Source organism: Choloepus didactylus, chromosome 2 (assembly GCF_015220235.1).
Source record: "Choloepus didactylus isolate mChoDid1 chromosome 2, mChoDid1.pri, whole genome shotgun sequence".
Taxonomy (NCBI): Eukaryota; Metazoa; Chordata; class Mammalia; order Pilosa; family Megalonychidae; genus Choloepus; species Choloepus didactylus.
The window spans coordinates 231,507,315-231,517,969 of NC_051308.1; the positions used below are offsets into that span (position 1 = coordinate 231,507,315).

Here is a 10,655-nt window from a genome sequence, read left to right on the forward strand (position 1 = left end):
AGACCAGCAGACATGGTCTCTGGTTGTCCAAAGCCAGTCCCCACCTCACCTTCCCCGGCCTGAGCAGCACTGACCCAGCCCTTCACCCCCAGGACAAGCCCGAGGTGCCCCTCGAGTCTGCGGGCTGCCGGCCTGACTCCTGTGGGTCTGTCCACCTCTTCCCAGTAGGAGCCTGGGACCGCCCCCTGCCCCCACCCGGCCCCTCATGCTTGCTCCCTCCCTTGCTCACGTAACCCCCTGCTGTCCTCCCTGCAGCCCATGACAGACCTGGACACAAAGATCCAAGAAAAGGCCATGAAAGTGGACATGGACATCTGCCGCCGAATCGATATCACGGCCAAGCTGTGCGATGTCGCACAGCAGCGGAACTCGGAGGACGTGTCCAAGATCTTCCAGGTGACTAGGGCCACCCCTGCCCACCACTGCCCCTCACAGAGCAGCCCTGGCCTCCACTCCTGCCCAGCCAACCCTTCCTTTCCCTGACGTCCTCTCACTGTCCTTCCTCAGAGCTAGCGCTCACCTAGCTGTGGCCTCCCCAGGAGAACGTCAGGTCAGGGAACGGTCGTGGGCACTTCTGCCCCCATCATCTCGTCTGGCTGCGTCATCGAGGGCCGAGGGGACGGAGGTCCAGAGAGGTGGCCTGATGTGCTCGAGGGAGAGAGTGGCAGGGCAGGCTCTGGAACCCAGGTCTCCTGACCCTCCAGTGTGGGCCCTGCTACCCACGCTGTCTCCTGACCTGTGCCCCGTGGCTCTACTTCCTGCCTCTTCCTCTGGGTGCCAAACTGGGCATCACCCCCATGTCTGGGGGAGCCCTGGCCACGGTGTGGCAAATGGGTCTCAGAGTTCAGAAGAGGAGCTCTTGGCCCTTAACTATTTTTCATTCCCACTGAAGAGCCTCTCAATCCTCCTGTGGCTTAGCGAGAATGTGTGTGTGTTCCCGAGAGAAGGTGCTCGGGTTTACACTGGCGAGATCTGTCCTCTGGGGGGTAGGAGGGCCTTGGGGACTAGTCCAGCTGACTGACGGGCACATGTCATTCTCAGAAGGCTGCTTCTTGAGTTTCGGGTTGTGGTGTGCCTTTTGCTTGAGCCCAGGACAATATGGCGTGTGGTCGCTTTAAGTGTGTGACTCTGGACATAGCTCGGCAAGATCTGGGCTTCTCTGGGGCCCTTTCTCCACCTCCACACCTTCTCGTGCCTCTGCTGGGAAGCAGAGGAGACCAATTCCGCATTTGTTTGCTCTTGTCTGCTTGGAGTGGACGCTTGGTGTTCCTTGGGCCACCTGCCCATTGCCTTTGCATGTGAGCAAGAGGGCTCTGGGAAGCCTGGAGTGGTCTTGCCCCTTGGGAGGGGTTCTCCGTCTCTCTGGCTGGCTCTGGGGCATCCCAGGTGACTCTGTACCTGGTCTGGCCCATCCTCTCCCCAAGTCATGGGGCTGCGTCTCTGGGGATGGGGTGAGCTGCTGAACCAGCCCAACACCAGGCCTCTCAGGGCAGGGGAGGGGTCCGGGCCGTCTGTTTCCTCCATCCTGCATGTCCCCCTCTCATGCTTCTTGCTAACGCCGCCTGCTTCGTAGAGAACCTGTGCCTCTTTCCTGGCAGTGGCTGCCCCAGCCACGCTCCATCCATCTCATGGGATGCCAGCTCCCTTCCTGCCCCACGCCCACCCTCCATCCCAGCGGAGACTCTCAGTTACCTTGAGCTCTTCCTTTCTGGTTCAGGTGGTCCCCAAAAAGAAAGAGCGTAAGGTGGCTTCTGACGATGACATCTCCGAGCAGGACGGAGAGGTGAACCGGTTCTCAGACGAAGAGGTGGGCTCCATGAACATCACGGACGAGATGAAACGCATGTTTAACCAGCTGTGAGTATCCCCTGCCCACTGCCCCAGCACTGGGCACACCTTACCATCTCCCCAGACTGCGAACTGGCAGCCTGGACTGCGAGTGGCCCGCAGAAGGGTTTTGCTTAGCCAGCATGGGGTTTGAAAGCGTTGGATTCATTTTCAACATTTGTAATTTGGGAAGTTTTACATTTTCAGCCTTTCTTGAAAAAATCAAGATCAGGCATCCCTGGGCCCTTTTTGCTCAGTTGCCTGGTGCTGATTAGCGGCTGACAAATTCATGAGTCCAGAAAGGGCCAAATTGTTCAGAAGTGCGGCAAGACTTACAAGGGCAAAGGCTGTGGGGGTGGGGTCATGCTCATGGGCTGTTCTCGATCAAGGCTTGCACCCACTCCCACCAGTTTTCCTCATCATGGGATGGCTGAATTCATCCATGCCCTGGGTCCCATGACATTTCCTGAGCACCTTCCATGTGAAAAGAGCTTTATAGATAATCAGCCTGGGAGTCAGGGACTATCACCCTCATTTTGTAGATGCGAGAACTGAGACTCAGAGAGGGTAAGTGACTTGGCCATGAGCACTCAGCTAATACACGGCAGAGCTGGGATTCAAACCCGGGCTGCTCTGCCCGTGTTCTCTCACTCTGTAGGCTGCCCAGGCCAGTGGCAAAGTCTGGGCCTGGGTATTGTCCAGGGTGGGCTGGAACTGGTTTGTATCAGCTCACAAAAGCTGATGGTGCACATCTCTTCCCACTCCAAATTCAGTGATGTCGCAGTGGTAGCTTAAAATTGACCCCAGTGGGCAATCAGCAAACGCTGGAGAGCTGGCTTACCAGTCCCTCACTGGGTGGAATCTGCCTGGGGCAGGGATATCATTGGCCTGTTCAGGGCCATGTTCTGGATCCTGGTCCATCTTTAACTATAATCTACATATTACCCTAAAATTGGATGAGGGAGAGACGGGGAGAAGTACAGCTGCTGGCATTTGATGGATTGCCTGAGGGCCGTGAGTCAAAGGGCAGGGCTGGAGTGGGGTCTCTGGGGCCTGCCTTTTCCCCAGGCCCACCAGCCTGCTCTTGCCTGCTCTCTCTGGAGTCTCTCACAGTTGGGTACCTGCATCCTGGGAACTCAGCCTTTCTCCAGGATCCATTCCCCTCCAGCCCCCATTGCCACTCTAGCCTCCACTCTTGCCTGTCTCAGGTCTGAACAAGCTGTCTGGCCTGGTGTCCCTTCCCTGCAGTCCTGGGTTTCCAAGAGCAGGGCTAGGTATGAGCTCTTGGCTCTGATGAGCATCACACCACCTCCCAAAGGCCTTCCAGAGAAAGCCAAGCATTTTAGCAGGTTCCCCTGGTGGTGTATTCATTTCAAAAGCCAGCGGCATGTGCCTTTCCTAATCCTTCCTGCAAGCTCTGGGGCTGGCTTAGTGTTGCAGAGTCCAAAGACCATTCAGTTCAAGATCCTCATTGTAGAGATGAGGAAACTGAGGCTCAGAGATGGGTGATGATGGCCCAAGGGCATGCAAAGAGTTTGTGTCAGCTGGGCCCTTGGTCCAGTGCTCCATCTTCATGCTTCCTGAATCAATTCCCCTCTTCTGCCTCCTCTGCAGCCCCATCCCTGCCCCAGTCCCTGTGCCAGCTGAGCCAGGCTGGCTCCTAAGGAAGACGAGGACTCATGGGTGCGAGTTAGAACCAGGATGGGGATGGGAGTCCTTTGTCTGACACTTCCCCGTATTCACCATTCCCTAGAAACAGAACTGAGATGAGGAGCTGTATTTTGGGGGTTTGCCATGGTGAGGGTGACATGGAGAACCCTGCAACTCTTGTTTTATTTTTTGACACCCCCCCATCCCTCAATCTCATATGCTCATCTTTTACTGAGGAGCAAAGAGAGGCTTTTGAAAAGAACTGTTGATTAAGTCTAAATTTTCTGAACGTTGCGGTTGTCATCCCTGAGCCTAAGATAGGACTGTATGCTCCAGAGACCACAGGCTGGGTTCATCTGGTTTTAGTTAATGGGGACCTCTAAAGAAATCCTTGCTTCCATTTGCATAAAGCTCACCAGGAATGGGGTGAGCTCAGAGGGACGCACCCTGAGAGCCCAGTCCAGGGGTTCAACCGGCAAATGCTCCCATCAGATGGAAGTCAAGTAGATAACAGAGGCTGCAGAGATGGAGTCCTGAGTGTTGACAGATCTGAATTGGGTTCAGTAGTCAATTAGATTGATCTGGTTGTAAAGTTGCCTAAGTTTAAAAAAAAAAAAAAATCCCCTGATGCCACGCCCCTCCCTCCTGGCTGTAGGCTGGCCCCACCCTGAGTGGGCCTGGCCCTCTCTCATGGACGTCTCCCCTAGCTATGGGCTGAGACCCAAGGAGAGGCTGCCCCCGGCCAGTTTTAGTGAAGTTTTTGAATAATGCACCCGTGTCAGGACTGTTTTGTTTTGATCAAAATCAGTTGCACGGGCTTCAGACCAAGGAAAAGAGAAGGAATTTGCCAAGCCTCCTCCCCAGCCCCGTCCTTGAGCTGCATGGGGAGGAGCCCTTCCAAGGCCCTCCTCTTGCCAATCTTCCTGTCCTTTCTGGCTCCCCATCCCTCATCTGTGGTTTCCTTCAGACCCCAGAGGCTGGGAAGGAAGTGAAGTCAGAAGTTGAGTATGTGATGTGGTGACTGGTGACCGGCCAACCCCAGGGACTCACTGGAGCTGGCTGTGGACTGCAGCACCTCCCTCTCCAGCCCCCCACTTCCCATCTCAGGTCCCTGAACTCATGGAGCCACCTACAGGCTCTGGTAGGAACTGCTTCTTGGCAGGGACCAGCCCAGCCTGGCTCCAGGGCCGCTCCTAGGCAGTTTTACCAGTTTTACCCGCAGTGGTCCCCAGTTGGGTCCATTGGCTGACTGTTGGGCCCAATGCCCCAGAGGATCCAGGAAGGAGTTGAGGAAGACAGTGTAGGCCATGGGGAGAACCCTGCAACGGGAAGCTGGAGACTTGGGTCGCATGCCCTCTGCCACTGATTTACTGGGTCAAGTGATTTAACCCCTACAGGCACCAGCCTTCCCATCCGAACAGTGGGGGTGTTGGACCAAGTGGTCTTTAAGTTCTCTGCTGATGAGAGCAGCTGACACATCCTGGAAAACTCCTCAGTCCCAGGCAAACCCTGATGGATGGCCACCCCACTTCCATTTCTTAACGATTAGGGAGGCCCTGAAGTCACATGGGGCTTTGAATTCAAACCCAATTTCTACCAGGCCACTTAATCCCTCTGACTCTTAATTTCCTCGTCTGTAAAATGGGAGAATTATGCTTACCTCGGATTTTTGCATTTTAATATATGATTATTAACCAGTCCAGCATCCAGCATAAGAGGGGTGCTTGGTCATGGGGAGGAAAAAACTATAAGAAACAGAAACATCGGCTCTGAGCCCCAGTTTTTGCTACTTGCTAGCTGTGTGTCTTTGACAAAGTAAGTTATTCCTTGCAGGCTGCAATTTCCCTGTCTATAAAATGGGAATAATTATATTAACCTTTTGGAGTTGCTGAGCAGATGATGTAAATTGCCTTGTTCACAGTAGGGACTCAGGAATTAGCTGTTAAATGAATGGAAAAAGTCACAAAATTGGATTGGGGGGAATATCTTTAGTGTCTACTAATTAAAGCCTGGCATCTTAAAAAATGTACATTTTAAATTATACATATAACACATAAATACATTCTGCATCTCGAAAAAGTTACGCTCCATGGATAAAGCGTATGTCCCCTTTGGCCACCTCCTCTATCTTTTTTAAGGGCAGCCTTGTAGGTGGATGCCCACCGGGGGAGCTGCATCTTTCTCTCCCCATATGGGCCCTGGGAGCCTGGGCTCCTGTTCAGTCGTGTCCTCTGGTGCTACCCTACTAGGCGGGAGACTTTTGATTTTGACGACGACTGTGACAGCCTGACGTGGGAAGAGAATGAAGACACACTGCTGCTCTGGGAGGATTTCACCAACTGCAACCCATCCATTGACCTGCAGGGCGAGGTGAGCTCAGGACCCGGGTTCCCAAAGGCTGGAGGGTGAGGCCTGGGGTTGTGGCCTGGGAGGCCATCTCCCTTGAAACCCCCGCCCGTGCCCCCAGCCTGCCCCCCATCTTTTCCATTGTCCCTCCTCCCTGTTCTCTCCCTGCAGCCCCTACCACCCAGCTAAGTTGTCCCCTTTTTTCTGTTTCCCCAGCAAGAAGAAAACTTGGGCAACTTGATCCACGAGACTGAATCCTTCTTCAAGACGAGAGACAAGGAGTACCAGGAAACAATAGGGCAGATTGAGGTGAGCAGTGGGCAGTGGAGCCTGCTGGTTTGGCTTGACTGAGGTCCATGCACTTGAGACCCCAGTGATGAAAGGGCCCATGTGGGCAGGGGCTGGTTAGTGGGGAAAGCCTAGGGTTGGGAGTTTGGAGGCCTACCCATTCCCTACCTATCTCTAGGCAAGTCACCGCCCCTCTTGGGGCCTCAATTTCCTAACCTGTAAAATGAGATGGTAATCCCTGCCTGCCCTGGAGAGTTTTTAATTTATTTATTTTTAATTCAGCTGAGATGATGATCTGATGATAACCAGAGAGGACATTTGAATGACACTGAGTGACATTAGGCCCTGAGTAAGCCCTTTAACAAGTCCAGCCTCCTTAGTGTCCTCACCATGACCCTGGGCAGAGGTTATTGTCCACCCATTTTACAGAGGAGAGCATGAGTGACTTGTCCAAGGCCTCACAGCCAGGAAGTGAGGAAGCAGGATTTAAGCCTAATTCTCTCCGGCTCCAGAGCCTGTGCACTTGACCGCGTCTGTAAATGAGAGTTACTGCCATTACCATACCAAAGAAAGAGAAACCCAGCTCCTTCTCTAGAGGAGGAATCCTTTGGTAGAGAAGGGTCGGAAACATCAAAGAGACTTAAGGATTTCTATAATCAAGTCCGGTAGTCCACAAGTGCTAAGGATGGTGGAGTTATCAGAACTGGGTGGGGTTTATCAGGGAAGGCTGCCTCTGGGGTTGCTAAGCAGCCATTCTCTTTGACTGGAAGCAGTATTTGAGGACAGAGATGCAGAGAGCACGGTGACATGTCCAGAGGCCAAGGGAGGTTGATGCCTGTGAGGGCATGGAGTCCAGTGGTGGCCTTGATGGTGCCACCACTGAGGAAGCAAGGGGAAGGTTCCCAAGGGTCCTGATGGGGATGACATGCCCTCACCGTTGTCCCATGTTGCTTTCTCTCAGCTGGAGCTGGCCACAGCCAAGAGCGACATGAACCGACACTTGCATGAGTACATGGAGATGTGCAGCATGAAGCGTGGCTTGGACGTGCAGATGGAGACCTGCCGCCGGCTCATCAAAGGCTCTGCAGACAGGTACCTGGCCATGCCCTCCCTGGGGAATCAGCATTTGGGTCCTTGGGGGAAATGTGTGGGGCTGCAACTTACAGCCTGGCCATGTTTCATCTACCCAACCCATTCACCCATCTGTCCATCTGTCTGTCCATCCATCCATCCCTCCAATGACTATTAGATCATCTACCATGCTCCAGATGACTTCCATATCTATACCTCTCCCTCCAACCATACTGTCCCCCATTGATTCAACAGGTACTATGTTGAAGGCCCCGTATCCATGGGGATACAGTGATCAACAGAACAGTCACAGCCCCTGCACACATAGAGCTTATTCACCATTTTCTGCTGAAATGGGGATTGGGGAAGGAGGGCAGGGTGCTCTTCTCCATCATTACTGATTGGGTTCACATTTGTCTTGTGGGAAGCAATTTCCCTTCCTTTCCCATCTTCCATGCCAGAGGCAGCTGGAACTATCCCCAGGAGACTGACATACATCAGGTACCTTTTATTTGCCAGGGGGCACAGAAACATGGACAGAGCCCCTGCCTTCAAGAAACATGCAGCCTTGTTGGGGAGAGAGGCATGCTCATAATAAAATGAGATAATGCATGCAAAATGCTTGGCACAAAGCACAAAATATATGTTCAGTGTAATTGCTTTTATGGTGCTTATATTACTGCAGGATGTGGTTCAGGCTGTAAAAGAGGAGAGGCAGCTCTGTGGGAAGCAGGGTGAGGGAGCCCGAGGCTTAGCATTTCATGCCTGTAACTCATGAACCCCACCATCCCCATGTTGTCTCCATTACTCAGATGGAGGAGCAGACACTTAGGAAGGTTAAATAACTTGCCCAGGGACCCCCAGCTCATCAGTGACAGTCAGAATTTGAATCCACTGTTGGCTTCACTTTGAACTCTGAGTTAATTGGGGTTTCCTAAGCAACTGCTATATGCCAGACCTGTGCTAAGTGACTGGAGGGTAAGAACCAAGTTTGATCTGTGGTCCCAGCCCCCCAAGGAGCTTGCAGTCTAGAGAAGCCAAAGCACTCAGACCAATTAGAGACTGGTGCAGGGGGTCCCAAGAGGTTTCAAGAGCCATATCCAACTCAAGAACTGAGAGTTGTCCCAAGAAAGCAGAGCAAGGGCAGATTCTCAGGGAAGGAGCTCCCCTCTGAGGTTAGACTTCATGGGATTAGCGTCCTCGGATCCTTGGATCCCTTTGGGGTCCCCAGACTGCCCTCTGATTGTCTCCCATTCTCTCTCATGCCTTCCAGGAATTCACCGTCCCCCAGCTCCGTGGCCAGCAGTGACTCAGGAAGTACAGACGAGATCCAGGATGAATTTGAGAGGGAGGCGGATGTGGAGCCCATGGTCAGCTGATGACTGAGGGGCCCATGTGCCTGGGGGTCTTGGTGATGGGGCTTCTGCCTCCTCCCCCCATGGGGCCAGGAAGGCCCCTCAGAGTGGGCTCACGTCCTCACCGTACAGGCCTCCTATGCCCTCCCTTCTCTGGAGGACCCGAGGGACTGCTGCTTCCTTCCTTCCTTCCACACCACCCACCACCAACCAGTGCCCCCTCTCCATCCACCCACCCAAGGAATGGTGCTGTCAATTTCTATTGTTCTCCACATTACAAAGGCAGACTTCTGTCCAGATGATGCAGTGTTAACTGTGCCTTTTCCCTTAAGCTGAGCCACTTTGAGCTCCAAAGAATTACTCCTAGCAGGTGTTTTTATACAAAACTCTAAGGTGAGGGCAGGGGTCCTGGGCATGGTATAATGTGGTTTTCTACCCTCCCACCTGCTCCTCTGATTGGCCGTGAGCTCTGCCTTCCCTTCCTCTACCTGCCAGCGCTGACCAAGCTGGGGCTTGGGGGAATCTACTTCCTCCCAGGAAGGAGCTGTTTGCCTCTGCAACCTTTCCAGCCCTAGGTGGGGACCTCCCACATGTTTCTCACTCACTGAAAGAGAGAAGGATGGCAAGAGGGAGGGAAGACAATTTTTTATTTTCTTTTTGGATCGAGTGGCAAAGTGGAGGGACAAGGCACTGTGGGGGAGGGTGGCACCTCACTGTGTTTAAACTACTATGCAAAAAACAAAATTAACAAAAACAAACAAAAAAAAAGCAGCTTGCCTTATTTTATTTGGAAGGTAGGCCCCTCCTGGACCCCTGGTTTCTCTCCTGGAGCTGGGAGGGAGGTGGAATCTCTTACAGACTCCAAGGAGCAGCACTGGCTTGGGAGGGGGTTTGGTCAAGGCTGGTAGTGAGGCCTGGGTTCCCGCAAGGCCCTCGGCCCACCAGCCTGCTTCCTTGCTTTGGGACCTCTGTGGGTTGGGGGCTGGTAGTGTTCTTTATTGCCCTGATGACTTGATGCGCTCCCTGCCCTCTCCAGCCAACTCCAGGGGTTAGAGGTCTGTAATTTCTCTGTGAGAAAGCCTGAAGGGGGCCAGGCCGCCATCTTGGTTCTTTGCTGTCCCCAGGTCACCTGCTGTTTGGCCACAGGCAGGAAAGTGGTATTGGAAAGGGAAGGGAAGGGAGACAGTGAGGGCCGCTGGTACTTCGGAGGTGGTGAGATGAGGGGCTCGAGTGAGGACCATCTTTGGTTATCCTCACAGACATATACAAGCCCCTCCTTTCCATAATCCACTTGACTGACCAGTTGGGGAGTTAATCTCAGCCAGTATCTCCCCAACATTGGAGTGAATTGAAGGGTGTCGTATTGAGTGTTGAGACCACCCACCAAATCTCAGCTTGGAGCAGCAGGGCAGGGATTTTTTTTTTTTTTTTTTTTTTTTTAATTTCTTTTTGTACTCAGTAGTGTGGCGTGATAGCCAATTTTTGTTTTTGTTGACCCAGGAGCTCCCCCTGGAGGTCAAAGGAGCAAAATGTGCCCAAGGACCAGCGCTCCTTACTCCATTTCCTATTAGGAGGAAGGTGAGGGGTCTCTGGCTTTGAGGAGGATTGTGGTCCCCTGTCTTTCCTTCCCTGGGTACCAGCGACCGTAAATGGCCTTCTCTCTTTTCTGTTCCCGCACCTGTTTTGCAGTCTTAAAGTCATTGTACATAATATTCATATAATATATATATATATGTTGAGAGCGTGTAGCGATTGTGTGTAATTTATCAGAACTTGGTAACTTGGTGGCTTTTATCATGAGTTTATTCCATTTTCCTTTTTTTTTTTTTTTTTTTTTTTTGTCTGTTTTTAATTGTTCGGGGTGGGATGGGGGGAGGGTGTCCTTCTGGTTGCCTGTGGCAGCTGGCGGGGAAGTTTCCTTTCCCAGCCTCTCCGTCCCTGGGTAGGTCCTTGGAGGGACGATGATTTTGGAGGAAAGACAGCTCCTTCCTCTGCCCCTCACCGACCCTCGTTCTAAGGGTTACAGGGTTCAAACATACCTTATTATTATTGTTGTTGTGTTGTTGTTTTATTTTTATTTTAACCAAAGGTTCTCAGAGCCAGTTGGGCTTAGACCTC

General features: G+C 52.7%; 1 protein-coding gene across 1 annotated transcript in view; it reads left to right on the top strand.

Moving 5' to 3' along the window:
• IFFO2 (intermediate filament family orphan 2) overlaps nucleotides 1-10,320 on the top strand; it is a 44,720-nt gene extending 34,400 nt beyond the window's left edge. The window contains 6 exon segments of the mRNA XM_037828358.1: nucleotides 256-396; nucleotides 1,718-1,857; nucleotides 5,727-5,847; nucleotides 6,040-6,132; nucleotides 7,073-7,203; nucleotides 8,456-10,320. Coding sequence (XP_037684286.1) covers nucleotides 256-396; nucleotides 1,718-1,857; nucleotides 5,727-5,847; nucleotides 6,040-6,132; nucleotides 7,073-7,203; nucleotides 8,456-8,561 — 732 coding nt within the window. The 3' untranslated portion in view covers nucleotides 8,562-10,320.
• The last annotated feature ends 335 nt before the right edge of the window (nucleotides 10,321-10,655 follow it).